Raw genomic sequence first — 18,421 nt, 5'->3', positions numbered from 1 at the left:
GCCTTCGGCGGCTCCTCCGCCGGCGTCGACCTCGCTGCCATTGCTGTCCGAGTCGTGGAGGAGTTCAGGGGTCATGAGCTGCAATCCGACTCCCACGCTGACGAATTCGAGTTCGCTTTCGCCTGCGACCACCGCCATTCCGATCCCATCGCCACAGCCGACGAGATCTTCTGCAACGGTCAGATTCGTCCGTCGAATCCTTACGCTCTGCTCACATGCTCCGCCGTAGGAGCCGGTTCTCCGACTGACGCTAAGGCGGAGGATGGATCGAGTCCGCCGATTACTCTCCGGCGCCGCCGGCCGCCTCTGAGGAAGCTGATGAGCGAGGAGCGAGACTCGGCGCCAACGGCGACGTGTTCGCCGAAGTCATCGGAGGCCGACGAGGATCTCATCGGCGTTTCGCCGGACACCTACTGCGTGTGGACCCCGAAATATCCGACCGGCGACGAGCGCCTCCACGAACAGTCGTCTTCGCCGTCGCAGGGCGAAATCAAGAGCAGCAACGGAGGAATTTCGAAGCGATGGAAGCTTCGGAGCCTGTTGTACGCGAGAAGCACGAGCGACGGGAAGGAGAAGTTCGTGATCATGACTCCGGTGAAGAAGACAGAGAGATCTAACGCCGGAGAGGAAAAACCGTCGCCGCTAGACGGGAAATGCGACGGAGAAAACAGCTACTGCGAGAGATCGGAGGAGCCAAAACGACGAGCATACGTGCCGTATAGGAAGGACATGGTTGGTATTCTAAGAAATGCGTATGGGTAAATTCGACATTTACGTCCTTTCGAAGGACGCGGACTCGGTGGGGTTCCGTCTCTTCCTTTTTCCTTGCTTTTTTTTTTGTTGTTGTCACCTTTTACTTTTTCGTTCGGTCTTCTCTTTCTCTCTCTTTCCGTGAAAAATCTCGAGTATTGGGTGAGATCGTCAAATATTGAAGTCGTTTAGGTAATTACCAATAATACTAATGATGATGATGATGATGATGATGATGATAATGATGTCCAAAACCCCATTAGAGATCTAGTAATAATATACAAGCAATTGAATTTTCATATCCATTTTTTGCCACTATTTTAGTTTATATATATAGTTCAAGAACTACATCATAATAAACAAGAATAAAGTATGAATATATTTGGAATTCGGGTAGGTTCAAAAGAATTCTTTATAATTCCCATTTGAAGGATCACAACAGAAGAAAAAGAGCTTAACAAATCTAAATCATTAATATTCACCACTTTTGGTCGGCTCTAAATTTCCTGGTTTGGTTGGTGATATCAATTTGATTTTTCTTTGCCTCGATCAATCATCGTCGCCTACTTGTCTTTTTGTTTGGCCCCTCCACATGTTATATATATATATATACACATATACATATATATGTATAGAAAAAGAGAGACTTTAAGTAGACTCATGAGAAGCTGGTGTCATTTTTCCTTCATAAATAATGGACAAGGAATACCTGTGAAGAAACACTATTATTATTATTATCTGATATTGTCCCTTTGCTTAGAAACGAGAATGGCTTCTTAACCTGTTGTCTAAGCAGGAACTGGCTTTGGTCCTGAAGAAATCCGCAGATTCGCGGCATACTCACGCGCCCACAAATCGTAGTGGATGATCTCTTCGAGAGACGGTGAGGATTCTAACTCTGCTCGGTGTTTATCGCATGTCATCTCCACCACCTTGAATATATCCAGATAGCTAATCCTGCAAAACATCAGTAGAAGATACAAGTCACATTCCCTCCACAGCTCCGGCATTCAATGATGATGGTGCCAATTCCGAGATTTAGATGGACTGATTCTGAAAAAAAAAAGGTTTTTTTTTTCAAAGGGCAAGTGTACTTTTCATCTATGAACATCTCCACGGCTTTCTCATTGGCTGCACTGAGTACTCCAGTCATCGTGCCTCCAGCTCGTCCTGCAGCGTAGGCGAGGTCCATTGACGGGTATTTTACGTTGTCTGGCTTCTTGAACGTCAGTGAGCCAAGCCTGCAAAAGTACAGTTTCGGTTAATCCAAACTAAGCGCATGCACATCAAAGTTCCATGCTTTTTCTCCGGTGAGTGTTTCTCTTAATGGTTTCTTTTCATGGTTTACAGTGTATTAAAGGGAGCTATTGTATTGATTTCATAGGATAAACAGAGGATATGTTTTTGCTTACTTGCAAAGGTCAAGCCTTGGCCAGGTTATTTCAGAGCAGTAAATTCTGTCAGGCCATGACATTGTGTAGAGGATCGGGATACGCATGTCGGGCCATCCCAACTGTGCAAGAACGGATGAATCCTGGGAAAACGAACAATGACGGTTGCACCACAAAAATGAGCGAAAATTTTTGACATCAGAAGCCGAAAAAGCCATGAACTTTCCAGAATTCAGACCTGGGTTTCGACCATAGAGTGGATGATACTCTGAGGATGAATTACAATGTCAATATTGTCATATTCAGCACCAAACAGATAATGGGCTTCAATGACTTCTAGACCCTGTTCAGAACAACAACATAAAAACTCAATGGCTTGACCTAAATCATGTGAAGTATGGTGCTTGTCAACTTAAAAGAGTGAGTTTCAGTAGAATGATCTCACCTTGTTGAAAAGTGTGGCCGAGTCTACTGTAATTTTCTTCCCCATATTCCAGTTCGGATGTTTCAACGCATCTGCTACTTTAACGTCCTTCAGTTTATCCACAGGCCAATCCCTATTTGAAACCCGACGAAGAATTGCCAAAACCCCATTAGAGATCCGAGAGAAACTTATAGAAAGGGGAAGTCGAGGAAGAACGTAACGTGAATAAATCCGTAATGGACGCTTAGAAAAAGCTCCTAACTGAATAAAATCAGCTATACTCGAAGTTTTCAGAGTTTTATGCAATGGTGACATATTGTGTGAACTTCTCTACTAGGGAGCTGAAATATTACAGATGAAATAATATGGTTGCTAACCTAAAAGCACCACCAGATGCAGTCAAAATTATCCGACGAAGAGCACCTTCGGGCAAACCTTGAATACACTGGACACAAATAAAATCCTTTCAGTACATTGCTCTCGGGACAAGAAGAGAAATCGATAAAAAAAATGAAAAGGATATGGTTATAAGATCATTGAAAAGGATATGGTAGATTCTACCAACAGGCTCGAAGAAAAGACAGTTTTTCTCGTGATAGATACCTGAAATATGGCCGAATGTTCTGAGTCAGCCGGGAGGATTTTCACGTTGTGCTTTTTAGCAAGGGGAAGAACAAAAGGGCCACCTGCTATTAACGTCTCTTTGTTCGCAAGAGCAATGTCCTTTCCTGCTTCGATTGCAGCAACTGTAGGCTGCAGGAATGTAAAGAACGCCCATAGATGAAAAGTTCTTATTATCCAAGCAAGAACTGTGAGCTCAGTTATCAAGAGCAATCGAATCATATTTTGCACCCATTCTCAGACCGATTTCTTTTCGGTTTCTTGTTCATGTTCTCAGTAAGTTGATGATATCATAGAAGAAATGGAAATGCAGATTGGTGATCAGTACATTTACCGAAATATGGAGTAAAATAAGAACAGAAAGCCGGTACCTTGAGTCCTGCACAACCTACAATTCCCGTAACAACGGTAACAGCATCCGGGTGTCGGGCCACCTGTTAATGCATTACGAGCAAAACACTGAGGACCGAAAGACATGAAATTCCACGGATAAAACAAATTTCAGACCACTACCTCAATCACTCCCTGATCCCCCGGAATAATCTCGGGCATTCGCTCAACATCCGCCAGAGCCTCTTTGAGCTCATTGACCAGTGCCACGTCTCTAATCGATACCAGCTCAGGTTTGAATCTCTTAATCTGTTACATTTGAAAATCTTCAACTTTAACATAAATTCTCTCTAGAGATCACTTAATTCTCTAGTTTTGGTTATCATCGGTTATCAACACTATTGTACAGCCTTGTGCTATATTACAACTGGAATGAGAGTAAAATTGATTTCAGGACTCGTTTCTGATGCATAAGTTGAATTGGATGGTAAGAACTGCAAATTTACTGTATTACTGTGTTAGGCCATTTACCTGATCAGCAAGGAGCGTCACGTTTGAGCCGGCAGCCAGAGCTACCACTCTAAATTTATCGGGGTTCTCTGCAACGATATCCAATGTCTGCAAGAAAAACACCGAATTCCGCAACTTCTAACGAGTGAAAACAATTCTACAGAACTCATTATCACGAGGAATCCTTGGGAAGGAAACATAAAACTCAAAACTCAGATTATAAAACTCAATTCCCTCAATTTGCACATATGGGTTTGAAACATAATTTTCAAGGAACGTGAGGTTGAAACCATTGATAAGAACCATCTAGGAAACTTGGGTTAGATCCAAGGAAAGGATGAGGATTTGGACCTGAGTACCAATGGATCCTGTTGATCCGACAATTGAGATAGGCTTTGGTCCGTCCCAAGACACGCGTGCCGGTTCCGGAGCTGCTCTCCCTGGCCATGCCGGAGGAGGCTGCACCCCTTCCACTGAACACTGAACTCTTCTTCCTTGGTTTCTTCTCTTCATACCAACCCTGCCTGTGGCATTGCAGAAAGTACAAGACAGAAAGAAATCTCAGAACTAACCCAATGGAAATCAATTGCCAAACATTTCACCAGAATCAGACAGAACCCACATGGGGAACAAAGTCGAGTCATTTGTTTATGGCATCACATGATATGTTTCAGCAGCGAAACTCGGGCATTTTCACGATTTGTGCAGTCAATCACGAGAGCGCGAATTATACGTGCTTTCCCAGGCTAACCCAGATGCTAGAATTCATACAAAACACGAAAAGATTGCAGCTTTATCCACAGGGGATTTCAGGAAGGCCACCAATTAACAAACCCCGATTCTGAAAATTGAAAATTCCAAGCCCCACGAGCTTTGTGGAGTCCTACTCAGCATCTTCAAGTAACCAAAGTCTCCATTTTTTTTTCTGGGCAACGAGAAGGTAAATAGAGAGAAACAAAGAGGGAAGAACCTGGGATTTTAGGAATTTGATTGAACCTGGCCGAATCCATGAAACAGGCAGCTTTAGATTCGGCTGGAGAGAACGAGTTCAGCGTCGTCATCAGCTCCATTTCTGAAAAAAAAAAGGTATGTTCTTTTCTTCAGAAACCCAGTTTTATTCAAATTCAGAGTCGAGGGAGAAGATGAAGAAAAGGGTTCCAACCCAATAAAAGAACGGAAAGGAGTAGGGGACAAAGCAGGAGGAGAGAATCACAATCTCACAATCAGTGAACACAGAGAGAGAGAGAGAGAGAGAGAGAGAGAGAGAGAGAGAGAGATTGCTGCGATGGTAATCTGTATGGTATGAGCCGCTTTAACAACAAACGCACGCACTTGTGTTGTGTTTTGTCTTCGGATTGGGTTCGTTTATGGTAAAAATGATAGATGTGACAAAGGTTGTATTTTTGTTTTCACAAAAAATAAAATTGGATTCCGAAAAATAAATAGAATCCATAGAGTTTATATATTGGAGGAATTGCTTAGAAATTCGGGGGTTGAATCCACTAATACATGAACTCGTTCACTAATACAATGAACTCAGATTTATGTCCTCTCATAATTTGGACCTGAAATTAACAATTGTCTTTTTATGCGGTGTCGAAACTTACAAATCAAATAAAGGCGATGAATTAATTTGTTTGTAGAAAAAAAAAAGATTAGTATTTTGAATGTTAATGGTGATAAGTTGTGTGATGTACCCAAATATGGAAAATTTATATATTTTTCCATACCAATAAACCTCCTAAATAGTATATATATTTACCAATTAAGCGGTGTAGGTAAACAAATTTCACATTTCCAATGTATCTTTGTGGTATTTAACAAATTTGATTTAAACAATACACATCGAGTTAAGAAATATGATGAAATTGATTATGAATATACAATCAATTTCATTTGTGATATTTATATGAACAACTATTAAAACGTGGTTTTGACTTATTGATTATGAATTAATTTACTAAATTGTAGTGGTCCGACAGGTATTATCGAAATAATCGAAACTTTGTTTTATTTTAATTTTTTTTTTTTGAATGCTCGTGATCTGTCTATGGTTTCGTACGTTGTTTGTGTGTTCGACGAATTCTCCCGTTCCAAATAAACGAAAGAGCCCACACCCTTTGACTCCTAGTGATTATTATTTTAGATCACGTGTAAAATGAAAAATAAAGGTTATTATTAAAAATGAAATAGAAATTGTTTACGTGATGGATTATGAACGTTGAAATAATCTAATACGGTATCTATTATTAACATATATAGGCATATATAACGGGTATAAACATAACCAATATATATATATATATATATATATAAAATTAAATGCCTCAAACATTGTAGTTATCGAAAACGACTAGCAATGGTAGTAGGATCGGCCATTTTCGCCAATGAATTAAAAACATGCCAAAAACACAGAAATACCATTGTTCAAGTTTAGAATATAATCTAATCAACTATAATTCTATATTTAGTTCAAAAGATAAGATAATTTAATCTGTAGATAAATACAGTTCTTATATAGAAATTCTACACAATGTTTATCCTCCAAAAAAAAATTTAATTCATAATCTCAATAGCATCACAATCTTATCTTATATATATATATAAAAGCAAAAATGATCTCAACTGTTTTAAAGGTTAGACCAAATATTTGATTATGGAAACTCATACAATTGAAATGCAGTATTTATACCCCGGGCTATGATTAGAAGAAATTTGGGGGAATTACATGAGAGATTAAAATAAAAAGGGGTGTATCGATAAGCATATTTTCGATAATAAAAATATATGAATATTTGTTTTCGTAGAAATGAAGAATTATTTATTTATCATACACCACGTTTATTTTCGTAAATCTTGATATTATTGTGAATGAACCAATCGTTTGAATCAATTACATTGTGGGATGTTATAATTCGAGAAAAATATTTTTATAGCTTCAAACACACACATATATATAAAGATTACAAGGAATTGCCGTTAGAGATCCCAAATGGACTTGGTTCACGAGTCGGTGCATATTTTTTCTAGATGGATTTTGAAAATTTGAACCCGAAAAAAATAGGACGAACGAGCCAATTCTCTCCTGACGAACCAGCTCGTCGACTTGTTTTGTTTAACTTTTTAATTTTTTTATTATATTTATAATATTTTTAAATACTTTTTTAATATTTAGATTTTAATTTTTTAATAATTTATTTGATTCATTAGTCGGTTTGTTTGGTTTGTGAACTAAAATGAACTGAGTTAAGTTAAATAATTTTTGACTTACCCGAGACCCCTGTAATTTACTGTTGTGATTGGACAAATAGGATTTGGGCTTAGACTCTGAAAGGCCTTTTTGGGCCGTCTTAAGCATAGGCCCAAATAAATAGATAACGACAAAAGACCGAGCTGCTTTATATTTATACTTTAAAAAAAAATTAGACAAATTCAGCAGCACAGAGATGATGGCTATAATCTCCATCTCTCTCTAACCTCGGTATCAGCAAAACCCATCTCTCTCTCTAGCCTCATCATCGTCTTCGTCATCAAGCTCGCTTCCCTGTTAACTACTTCTGGTTTGTCTCCTTACGTCGCCGTTTCATGTTGTTCTGAATTTTTCTTCGATTTTTTTTTTATTAAATGTTCTTTTTTGTTGTTGGTCCTTTTTTTTTTTTTAAGGTGGGGAGTTATGGCGACGCAGCAGCAGAACCAGACCCTCTCGGATTCTCCCTCTCCGGCCGACGAAAAACCCCAAGTTTCAGGTCCGATCAGATTCTTCTAACCATTTTTACTACTTTCGGCGGACTTACAAATCCTGGGCATGTGATTGAGGGAGATTCTTGGAACTTTTAACTTCTAATATTCTGGTTGACCTGATACTGTAAATGTGTTCAATCGTTGCTCCGGGCTTAGTTTGTATTTGTTTTCTCAATTTGTTTTTTGGGTAAAGATCATGATTCATGACTTTCATTAGAAGTATTCTGATTGTGGAGAACTTGGAGTCTTAAGCTGAGAAAATTTGTTTCATTGATGCTTCTGAAGAAACAAGTTAATCTCGTACTATGTAGATTTTGATTGATGTTTCGTTGTTGTTTGGCCCTGGCCATGATCTCTTCAAGATCTCTTGTGTGGGGACTTTGGTCAGCAAGTGTTGTAATATTTATGACGATCATTGGCTTGTGACGACGACTATGGCCTATGCCCGAGTCGGTTTTCTCGTTGAAACAACTAATTTGATTCTGTGACATAGTGGTGGTCTTGTTTCTTTGAAATGCTCTTTATTCTTATTCTTATATGTATGACGTATGTTATCTGAGGGGTTTATGCTACAAAAAGAGGGGAATCTCATAGATCTAAGTTATGCTGTTCTGTGTTTTTTTTTGTATTACAGCGGGCATGATGGCCAGAGATGAGGTTCAACAAGTTTCCACCCCGGAAGCTGCTGAGCAGAATGCGCCAAAGTCTGTGTTTGTGAATTCAGAACCAATAAGGGAGGATCAAGTCCAGAATGCCGTGAAATTCCTTAGTCACCCGAGAGTTAGGGGCTCTCCTGTAATACATAGAAGATCTTTTCTCGAGAGGAAAGGCCTCACAAAGGAAGAGATTGACGAAGCTTTCCGCCGAGTTCCTGTAAGCATCCTCCTATCATCATGGTTGAAATCTGTTTACTTCCCATCCTAATTCGATGAGAAACATTTAAGAAAGATTTTTGTACCTGCGTCTCTCTAAACTCTTAATCATAGGATCCGCCACCGAGCTCACAGACAACTAGTAACACTCAAGGTAATAAGCAAAGAGTATATCTGTTAGTGTCTTCAGCTGAGAAGACCGGTTGGATGCATATAAAATTATAAATTGTTTTGTTATGATCAGATGGTGAGCAGACAGGGTCAAATGTTCAGCCACTTGCACAGACCCAAACACTGCAGCCTATGGTAGCTGCTCCTATTGTTGCGACTCCGCCACCAGGAATTCTCTCCAGGTTTCACTGGTACCATGGCATTATTGCTGTGGGATTATTAGCAGCTTCAGGTGCTGGGACAGTTGTTTTGGTAAAGGTACTGCCAGCCCGGAACACCCTTTTTCTCTTCATCTATGTGGAGGGTATTCATCCTCATGTGCATAGTGTTGTGTTTGGATGGTTAGTTTCTCAAATAATGCTCTAAGATGGTTGAGCCATGAGTAAGGTGAAAGCTTAGGATATGAGATTTTGGAATACGGGGATAACTAATGAAATAATGGCCTACCCCATCATGTTCTGATGTGCTGTAGCATCAGCTTGCTTTGATTCAATCACCCGATTATAGTGGTCATCAAACTCGCAGGCTGACAATGTTAAAAACTTGCTGGGATAGGAATTATATTGTCAATTTCTTTATTGAAATCAAGCTATTTTCCTCTTTGTCAGAATTCTATCATCCCCAGGTTGAAATCTTGGGTCCGAAGAATTGTGATGGAAGAAGAATCTGACCCTTCAAAGAGAGGAGATGCAAAACCCAGTGTAGCCGAACAAGCCGCCGCCGCCGCAAAAGCTGCTGCTGCAGCTGCTTCTGATGTGGCCAGGGCTAGTCAGGGAATGATGAAAACGAGAACTGAAGGTAGATCCTTTTTATGTGACAAACTTATTTAAGTTTTTCCGTTTTCTCTTACCATTTCCTTTAATGTCAGACTTGTCTTTGTATTTTTTACACCCTTATCAGAGAAGAGATATTTCGAGGAATTCATGCTCCTGTTAGATAAGCAAGTGCAGGAAATGAAGTCATTGAGCAGAAGCATCCGAACGCTGGAAGGTACTTGTCCCTCCATTCGGGCTAACTCACGAGCAATCTCTTTTGATTTTTGCAGAAGTTATTCACTTACTTCCTTTCAACCAAAGATTAGCTTCTAAGCTTTTTTTTTTTTACTTTTTAAAGCATATTCCTACACTTTGAGGAAATGATGAAAACGAGAACTGAAGGTAGATCCTTTTTATGTGACAAACTTATTTAAGTTTTTCCGTTTTCTCTTACCATTTCCTTTAATGTCAGACTTGTCTTTGTATTTTTTACACCCTTATCAGAGAAGAGATATTTCGAGGAATTCATGCTCCTGTTAGATAAGCAAGTGCAGGAAATGAAGTCATTGAGCAGAAGCATCCGAACGCTGGAAGGTACTTGTCCCTCCATTCGGGCTAACTCACGAGCAATCTCTTTTGATTTTTGCAGAAGTTATTCACTTACTTCCTTTCAACCAAAGATTAGCTTCTAAGCTTTTTTTTTTTTACTTTTTAAAGCATATTCCTACACTTTGTTTTCTGACATTTACAACCACTAGGATTAGCAGCCATTTAAGTTTCCAAATAGGTATAAACCCTTCTGGATGCATGAAACTCTTTTTATTTGTCTTTTCTGATCCAGGACAAACCAACAACCGGTCACGGACATATCTAGCTGATCAAGAGGATTATGGAGGTTCTATCACTAGCACAAGGGTGGGATGAGAATTGGTTGTGGGTTTTAAGTTATCGTTAGTTCTAAGCCTTGTAGCCCTCACTAATCATTAGAAGTGATGATTTGTGATGCAGAGACCATATGCAAATGGGAGTGCAGATTATGACAACCGTTCAGGTTATCCACGAGCTTAATCTGCATTATTTACATTATTTCAGATTCGTTTTCGTTTTTTTACTAACTAGATCTGCAGGAAGATCTGCATCGCCACCCGCACGAGTGGATCCAGCTGTGCCCCCTCATCCAAAGTCATACATGGAGGTAATATTCGCCCATATTTGCAAAATAAAATTCTCTTTTTTTATGTACTAAAAGTATTTGTGATTGCTAGTTTTTTTATTCTGACATTTCGAATGGCTGCAAAATCGTGATTTTCTCTTGACCTAAGTTCATTCCTCTACCATTGGACCAAAAGCTTATTGCCTGGTTACATACATAACTAAGTTCATCCCTAAAAGCTTTCACACTATACTTTTTAATGCCCAGTACACAATGATTGATGAATCTAACGTTTATGTAATTGATGATGCCTCAGATAATGGCTATGATCCAGAGAGGAGAGAAGCCGCCTAACATTCGGGTAAATGGAATATGTTTTCTCTTCCGTACTCTGGATTAGCTGCTGAATTCATGCTGACAAGGTTCTGTGTTCGTTCATTCAAATACAGGATATTAACGATATGCCGCCGAATCCAAACCAGCAGCCATCTAATCCTCGAATTGCTCCAAGAGCTAAGGTACAATCTATCCCTTTTTCGCCAAAATCATCAGGTCATATCTGTCAATATCAAAACTAAACCGTAGATGGATATAGTAGCTACATTCCAGGTTATGATAGTCACGAGAGTTGTTTTTTTTATTGACACTAGATAGAATCTAGGCTGTGACTGCAAGTATTCAAAAAAATTTAACCCCGAGTCTGAGTACCGAACTATCTTTTGTACCAGCCATGGGATTCCGGTCAAGTGCAAGATGAGAGTTTCAACCCTGACCGCTCATCAGCACCATGGTGGCAGCGTAAAAACCCTAGAATCACTGAACCCGGGAACGAGACTGGCTCATTCGGTAGTTACCAGAGCGAAACAGGTACAAAGGAGCAGCCAGCCATTCAGCAGCGGGCATGGGTTCCTCCTCAACCACCCCCTGTTGTTATGGCAGAAGCAGCCGAAGCTATTCGTCGTCCCAAGCAGCCACCACCGGCTAAGGTAGACCAAGAGGCGGCAGGTGATGACCAGACAGGAAGTAGTTCCTCTGGTGTGACAGATGAGTTGCAGAAGATCACAAAGGTGTCTGAATCTGGCGGTGAAGGTTCAGGGATTCATATCGCCGAGATTCAAGAAGAAGAAGAGCAGCAGCAACAATTGGGGCTAGAAGGGAACTGAACACAGTTTTCGGGTTTTGTCCTAAGAATTTGCTCTGTGGCTCCAGAATCTGTGAGATTCTTCCTCTATATAGACATGGTGGGATTCCTTGGGAGGAACATGTACTTCAGAATGAATTTGTTTTGGGGTTACTTTCATAAAAAAAAAGGGTTCATATACATGTATCAGCTCTTTGTTTTGGAAAGCAGAGAGGAGATTGTGGTTTATTGTAGATACTAAATCATGACAAGAAAACTCAGTTATTGGGGTTGTCTGAAAAAAAAAAAGACAAAAAGAAGAAAACATCTGTTAGCAAGTGAATGAATTTAGAACATTATCAACTGCACTGTGTGAGAATCACAATCTTGGGTTACAAACCAAGGAACTGTACAAGGAGCATGAGTTGAGTTGTTGATATTCAGAGGCTTCATATTGCTGATGAAGAAGAGAAAAGAGCTAGGAGGAACCGTGAGTGAAGAGCTTGTAAGCAGAAATCATAGAGCTGAAAGCGAAAGCTGTGAATGTAAGGAAAGACATGACAATGGATGCGGTCGCCATCTGAGTGAACTCGTCTTTTCCCCAGTTTGATACCCAGTCGTCCACCCGAGTGGCCGCTGATGAAGAAGCCGATATCAGAAGATATGCAAGAACCTGTTTGCAGATATAGAACAAAACCCCCCAAGCATCTACAGATCATCAGCATTAGGGTAAAGTAAACTAGTTTTTTTTTAATCCATTAATCTTCATTGATTTGAATTCTTAAACCTATAAAAATGGAGAAGGCGGCATTTATGCTGTAAAATTTTGTTTGACCTGATCCATGAAGAATTCGAGTGCATTGTGAAGGCCGTAGTTGATCATGTACTTCTCTCTGGCCATATAGCAAGCAGCGTCGCAAGCTTGAAATGCAGAGTAAACAAAGGCTGTAACGTTTACTCCCAAGCAATACCTGTAAAAGAACAATGCATAATAGTTTTATCATTTTCCCAGAAATTCTTCAACTCAAGAACGCTCCATTGGATTGAAAAGTTGAAAACTTTAAACACAAGCAACGCAATCCACACAATTTAGCAGCAGATTAAAGCTTTCCAATCGGGAATACAGATCACTCCTCAACCAAATGAACCCTTCAAAGATGCCACTGTTTAGCCTAGAGATATTTCTGACAGCCCATGATTTGTCTCGTGGACTTGTGCAGAGTTTCTTCTCGAGAGCCAAGAAACAGAGTGGAATATGAACCGAAGCTCTCTGATCGTAGAGGATGAAACAAAGATGTATATAACACAGCAGAATTTGAAAATTGTAGTTGGGAATTTAGGATTTTTGACCCACCAGGTCTTAGATAATCAAACCTAATCTGGAAGAGGATTACGGAAGCAGGAAGAAACAGAGAACAGGATTGAGAAAGAGAAGAAGCTTGACCTGTACTCCTTGTAGCGATCATAGGAATCACCGCTCCATCCCTGAGTTTTATCAGCTGCCATGATCGAAAACGAAATCAAGCTCAAAACAACCTCGCTCAACCTGAACCCTAGGGCCGCAACACCCACCAGCTCCTCCCTCCTCGTCCTCCTCACCGCCGTTGCTTCTACGCCGTTACTCGGCGGCCCGACCTTCCTCGTCGTCGACTGCGGAGCGTCCTCCCTCACCCAACGATTGAAAACCACCATCGAAGACGGAGACTTCGCGGACGCTCCGACATTCCTCTGCGGCGGAGGCGGTGGCGGCGGAATCGGCGAGGGAAGCGGACAAAACTGGGTGAACTTCTCGGAAGCGATTATCGCCTTGGGGTTGTCCAGTTTGAATGGAGATCCCTCCGGCGAAGCGTAACGGCTCTCCGGCGGGTCTAAGGCGTCGGACCGCAGCGGCGAGTGGAATCGGAGCGGGGAGTGGGGCGAGTCGAGGTGACTTGGCACCTCCGAGTTCGATGAAGAAGTTCGCTTCATATTGCACGGAAAATGGACCACCGTAACAGACTCTCCGGCGGTTTCTTCACGGAGCTTGAAGAAGCCTTGTTTTGGTTTTGTTTGGATACTGAGAAAGTGGAGGAGAAAAGGAAACTTCAAAATTTTCTCGGGTTTTCCCGGTAAGCATGGGGCCCACGTTCTTTGCAAAGATCACTTTTCTTCGCGGAGAATTAAAATCAATAATCCGGTGTGACGCACGTACTAATATTTCCAGTAGACCTAATCCAATGGGTGTTCGCCACGTCAGCGATAACTTCTGATGACGCTGATCATATGAATATATACGTTATCTTAGGTTTGGTTTTTCTCTAGGGCGTTGGCTTAATTTTATTCCCCATCTCTCATAAAAGATTTATGCACACACACATGCATATAATTCAACAATGAAAGAATATATATTTTGTCATCGTTTCTTGAAAATATACAAAGCAAATATACCAAAAATGATCACAAAGCTATACTTGAAAAAACTCAAAAAGAATATACCCATACGAAACCAAAGCAAAGCATCACTTTTTTGTCCATCATTTTTTTTTTAATTCGGAAGTTATTCGGGACTTTGGTTCGACTACGTCTTTAAGAGAATCGCGGAAGCCCAGGTGAATACCTCTCTCCACGCTTGGGTTTGAACGAGAATGAGATTTGCATGTTCTCTCATCATTAGACCACCCAAACTTGGGTTTCTTGCCCATCATTTTTATTAACACTCTTGATTTTTTTTTATTTAATTTTTTGTGATTTTCTTATAAAATAAAGTGCTTTTCTTTTGTCAAACAAATAAAAAGAAATGTGGCATTTGTGTCCTTAGTTTAAAGCACAAAGCAAAAGTGCACCACCAATATTATCTTTTCCTTTTCTCTAGCTTTTATGAAAAAAAGAGGGATTAATCACTTGTCTTTCTTTTCTATATAATAAACACACACCTACAAAAAAAAATGAACAGAAAAACAGTAAGAGCATGTGACCTTGACAGAGTAATGAAGGATATGGACTTGGTTCTCTTCTTGATCCAAAAGGAAAGAAACCCAACTCTCTGTTCTTTCTTTTAAGGCAAACTCATTTACAGTTTTACATTTTGCCACTTTAACATGGAGTAAAAAAAAACCCCAAAAGTCAGAATCAAGTAAGAAAGAATCTGTCAGTGCTTGAGTAAAAGACCTCCATTGTTGTCCCATAGTATCAGTCAGTACTGACTCACTCTTCGCTCATCTCCGAGTCGGAGATTGCTCAGCTGCCGAGACGGGAACCCCGCCGTTCTCTGCAGTTTCAAGTGCAGCGTCGGTCTCTGAGCCCGAGCTCGAGTTCTCTGCCCGAACTGGCCGGAGAAAACCCTGCATTCTCAACAGGTAACTCTGGCTCGGAGGTTGGCTTGTCACATACCGTGACTCGGCCATTTGGGTGTCGCCCGCCGGGATTGCTCGTTCAGCGTCTGAGCTGCGGAGATTGGAGAGTGCACTTAGATCGAGATCCGGGAAGATAGAGCTGCGGCAACGAGGGCATTTTACATTTAGGCGAAGCCACTGGTCGATGCATTCGACATGGAAGTTGTGGGCACATGGTAATCCCCTAACCTGCGAAATTCAGACAACCTTGACAATCTGAGGAGAATCGAGACAAGAATAGCATGGGACAAGGGCGAGCAAAAACTACATACAAGAAGAGTACGAATGTAGACATGTCGGGAAAAAAAAAACCTTAACGAAGATACATGCAAGGGTTAAAACCTTAGAAAGTCTCAGATTTTTACCTCGTTTCCAACGTAGAACTCCTCTAAGCAGATAGGGCATTCACTGCAATCGGTAGGGACGGCTTTTAGCCTGAACTTTGGAAGTTCTTGAATGAGAGCTTCAACTGCTTCTCTCTGTTAACAGAAGGAACAAGCCTTAGGCGATCATAATCGCTACGACATTCAGATGCAAAGATAGTATAAGTAAAAGTGGCTTACACTACGTTTCAAACTGCAAATGAAAATGACGACCTTTGTCAAATCATCAGCAGGCAAGAGAATTTGCCTAATTCTATACAGAATGTAACTTATGCTTGGAGTTTCCAAAATTTTCATTTTTGGTATGTTGTCATTTTCAGATTACCCTAATTCTATACAGGATGTATCTCAGCCAAACCCTTGATTGTACTATAATATTATTTCTTTTGTCAAAAAGTCACAATAATGTTAAGGACGAGCTATCAATTCTTTGTTCCCTGACGATACGAATAAAGGACGAACTTGCCTGAGCTGGGGTCAAGTAAAGCCCGGGGTGGTAAGTAGTGGTATCTTGACCCATGCCTCTCATTTCTTGACCTGCAGCTTCGAATGCCCAGTCGGGTACCCTAATCATGTCGACTAAAATCTGAACACATAGAAACGGTCATATACTCAACTTTTCTCAGAAATGAAAACAAGTAAAAGCCCAACCATTGAACAACAAGGGAAGTATTAACCACATTAACGACAATCATGGAATTCTCAAACTTACCCCAAATTCTGAAATGGGGATTCCCTGCTGAGCACGCAATAAGAGTGCCTGCCTTCGCGTCAACCACTGACCAAAGATGTATAAAATTGATCAAGTTAAGCCCGAGATAATCTTCAGACAAACAAAAGGGAGATTAAGATCTACCTTTCCAATACACATGCAGGCAATGCAGAGGAGTCCACAGTAGCTGAACAGCAGCCAGATAAGGAAACCCCATTTTTGACCTTCTTCGGGTAACTATGCACAGAACAATGCATAATACATGAGCTATGGGATCGTCCCATAAGAATAACCATGAGACATGAACATAAAAGCTGCTTACACAGTCTCTTGCTCTTGTAAACCATTGCGTACCAATAACTGTCCAAGCCCACAGAAACGGGTAGAGCAGCAGAGACAGTATAGACAGAATCACCACTCTTCCACAAAACCGGGCATATCGCTGTTGCCTTCCAAAATCCCTAACATATTTTAAATTACAGGTAATGATATGGAATTAAAACTCGGCTTGCTAACAAGACAAAAACATGCACCTAGCTACTTCTCGAAAACAAGCTTGCAACCCTTAAAGATAAACCATTATAACATATATGCTTATAGCTAAGCCAGAATTGAGGGGAAAAGTTTATGATCCTCGATTTTCGATGATGTAACCCTTCCGAATGGCTACTATGCAAGTACATTCCAACAAAAATGCCTATTCGAAGGACAGGGATGACACAAGAGAAAATGAGGTATTCTCGGCTATATAATTTTATAACGTCTTATCTAACAGAAAATTTCCTCAAAATCTCAAACTTTACTGGAAAGTGCTGCCTAAAAGCCTCATTACAAATTCACCAGGACCCAAGTAGGTTTGAATAGAACTTACAAGCCAAGTCCAGCAGCAAGACCGTTGTCTACAAACATCAGGAGGCGAAAGACGAACACAGTGGTATAATCGACCTGAATTGAGGAAAAAATCCAACAGAAAATAACAAAATTTGAGATTCAGGGAACCAAGAAAGTGGAAATAAGCCGAAGCAGTAGCAGACAAACAAGAGCAGCAAAACTACTGAGTGAGGCACTCACCACTATCCATACGTGCAGTGGGTATTCGCACAGATGATACCTCTTCCAGTTGATTGCCACAATGATTCTACAAAGCAAAACTATTGAGGAGACACAATTCCCAGATTCTTTCGATCGATCAAAACCCTAACAAAATCTCAGCCCGACTTCTTCTACTGGCTTCCAGTTTTCTTGTAAAAGGAACCCAAAATCGGATATTCTAGGGAAAAAGGAAGCAGTTTACTCGTTTTCTTCTCCTCTGATCGAACGAACATTCCCAAACCACGAAAACTGTATCCAGATCATAAATGGGGAAAAAAAGAAGCGGAATCATCTCCGGGATTGAGATTATTCAGCTCGAATCCAAGCCAAAAGAAACGAAAGTAAAATTCGAAGAAACCAACGTACAGAGATGAAAAGGATACACACTAGTCGCGAGCATCGACAAGAAGAACCCATCGTACCTGCAGAACTCCATCGTTCGTTCCCACAAAATCAGAAATCCAAAAATAGAAAAACAATGTGCATATACATATATAATAAAAACTAAAATCAACCCCATTTGGATCGGTCCCAAGCCAAAAGAGACGGATAGAACTAACCACTTGAAATCGGCACCTCTCATCGTCCTGAGGCACAGAGAGAGAGAGAGGTGGGGGGTCGAACAGGGGGAAGCAGGAAACCCTAGCTCAGTAAGAAGATCAAAAGCTCATCCCAATCCGAGAATGGGATTCGAATCCTCAGTTGATGCAACACAAAGCGGATTAGGATCATGAAATGATAGAGAGAGAGAGAGAGAAAGAGGCTATTCTCGGAGGAGGAGATTTTGGAGTGACACAGCAGTGGTAGGGAAGAAAAAGAAATTGGAGGAAGAGGAAACTTCGGGACCAAAAAGAAGGTTCAGTGTTTGGAATCTTAGATACGTTATATCTGACGTGTTTGTTTGATATGGAGTTTTCTTTAATATATTTTTTTAAATCTATAATTTCAATTAAGCTAGAAATTATTTTAAAATCTTATAAATTAGTCTTTACAAGAATATATATATATATAATAACTATTGCCTG

The 18,421-nt window shown here is 40.5% G+C and overlaps 5 protein-coding genes across 7 annotated transcripts in view; 2 read left to right on the top strand and 3 right to left on the bottom strand.

Moving 5' to 3' along the window:
- The window catches only part of LOC104818236, a 1,311-nt gene extending 325 nt beyond the window's left edge, over positions 1-986 (top strand). Inside the window, exon 2 of the mRNA XM_010547727.1 lies at positions 11-986. Within this exon, the coding sequence (XP_010546029.1) occupies positions 11-762 (752 nt within the window). The 3' untranslated portion in view covers positions 763-986. The remainder of the gene's footprint in view (positions 1-10) is intronic.
- A 388-nt stretch (positions 987-1,374) lies between these two features.
- LOC104818235 (1-deoxy-D-xylulose 5-phosphate reductoisomerase, chloroplastic) lies at positions 1,375-5,334 on the bottom strand. Its single transcript, XM_010547725.2, has 13 exons — positions 5,189-5,334; positions 4,997-5,098; positions 4,378-4,550; positions 4,048-4,134; positions 3,700-3,825; positions 3,558-3,620; positions 3,169-3,318; positions 2,943-3,010; positions 2,587-2,698; positions 2,380-2,484; positions 2,163-2,284; positions 1,845-1,991; positions 1,375-1,707 (listed from the first exon to the last, which is right to left on the bottom strand). Exons 2-13 carry the CDS (start codon positions 5,094-5,096, stop codon positions 1,539-1,541), a joined length of 1,422 nt encoding a protein of 473 aa, XP_010546027.1. The 5' UTR covers positions 5,097-5,098; positions 5,189-5,334; the 3' UTR covers positions 1,375-1,538.
- A 2,129-nt stretch (positions 5,335-7,463) lies between these two features.
- LOC104818232 (peroxisomal membrane protein PEX14) lies at positions 7,464-12,092 on the top strand. Its single transcript, XM_010547723.2, has 13 exons — positions 7,464-7,586; positions 7,690-7,772; positions 8,402-8,640; positions 8,754-8,793; positions 8,884-9,068; positions 9,419-9,608; positions 9,711-9,800; positions 10,407-10,480; positions 10,574-10,616; positions 10,693-10,760; positions 11,035-11,079; positions 11,168-11,236; positions 11,447-12,092. The coding sequence occupies exons 2-13, from the start codon at positions 7,700-7,702 to the stop codon at positions 11,879-11,881; spliced, it is 1,551 nt and encodes a 516-aa protein (XP_010546025.1). The 5' UTR covers positions 7,464-7,586; positions 7,690-7,699; the 3' UTR covers positions 11,882-12,092.
- On the bottom strand, positions 12,044-14,123 carry LOC104818234 (CASP-like protein 4A2). 2 transcript variants are annotated; one of them, XR_772617.2, is made up of 4 exons: positions 13,283-14,123; positions 12,674-12,809; positions 12,239-12,511; positions 12,044-12,133 (listed from the first exon to the last, which is right to left on the bottom strand). XR_772617.2 is itself a non-coding variant. In XM_010547724.2 (3 exons), exons 1-3 carry the CDS (start codon positions 13,804-13,806, stop codon positions 12,317-12,319), a joined length of 855 nt encoding a protein of 284 aa, XP_010546026.1. In that variant the 5' UTR covers positions 13,807-14,123; the 3' UTR covers positions 12,152-12,316. The 2 variants fall into 2 exon arrangements, 1 of the variants encoding a protein (XP_010546026.1); XM_010547724.2 differs by lacking the exon at positions 12,044-12,133 and having other exon boundaries at positions 12,152-12,511.
- Positions 14,124-14,763: 640 nt separating this feature from the next.
- Positions 14,764-18,200, bottom strand: LOC104818231 (E3 ubiquitin-protein ligase SIS3). Of its 2 annotated transcripts, none has more exons than XM_010547722.2 (10): positions 17,957-18,200; positions 17,763-17,818; positions 17,376-17,645; positions 17,176-17,249; positions 16,627-16,765; positions 16,449-16,541; positions 16,305-16,370; positions 16,059-16,178; positions 15,575-15,688; positions 14,764-15,398 (listed from the first exon to the last, which is right to left on the bottom strand). In XM_010547722.2, exons 4-10 carry the CDS (start codon positions 17,211-17,213, stop codon positions 15,033-15,035), a joined length of 936 nt encoding a protein of 311 aa, XP_010546024.1. In that variant the 5' UTR covers positions 17,214-17,249; positions 17,376-17,645; positions 17,763-17,818; positions 17,957-18,200; the 3' UTR covers positions 14,764-15,032. The 2 variants fall into 2 exon arrangements, with proteins under 2 accessions (XP_010546024.1, XP_010546023.1); XM_010547721.2 differs by having other exon boundaries at positions 17,376-17,442; positions 17,780-17,818.
- Positions 18,201-18,421: the final 221 nt, after the last annotated feature.

The sequence above is a fragment of the Tarenaya hassleriana genome, unplaced genomic scaffold (genome assembly GCF_000463585.1).
Source record: "Tarenaya hassleriana unplaced genomic scaffold, ASM46358v1 Cleome29, whole genome shotgun sequence".
Lineage (NCBI taxonomy): Eukaryota > Viridiplantae > Streptophyta > Magnoliopsida > Brassicales > Cleomaceae > Tarenaya > Tarenaya hassleriana.
This window is presented reverse-complemented; position numbering and strand designations above follow the sequence as displayed.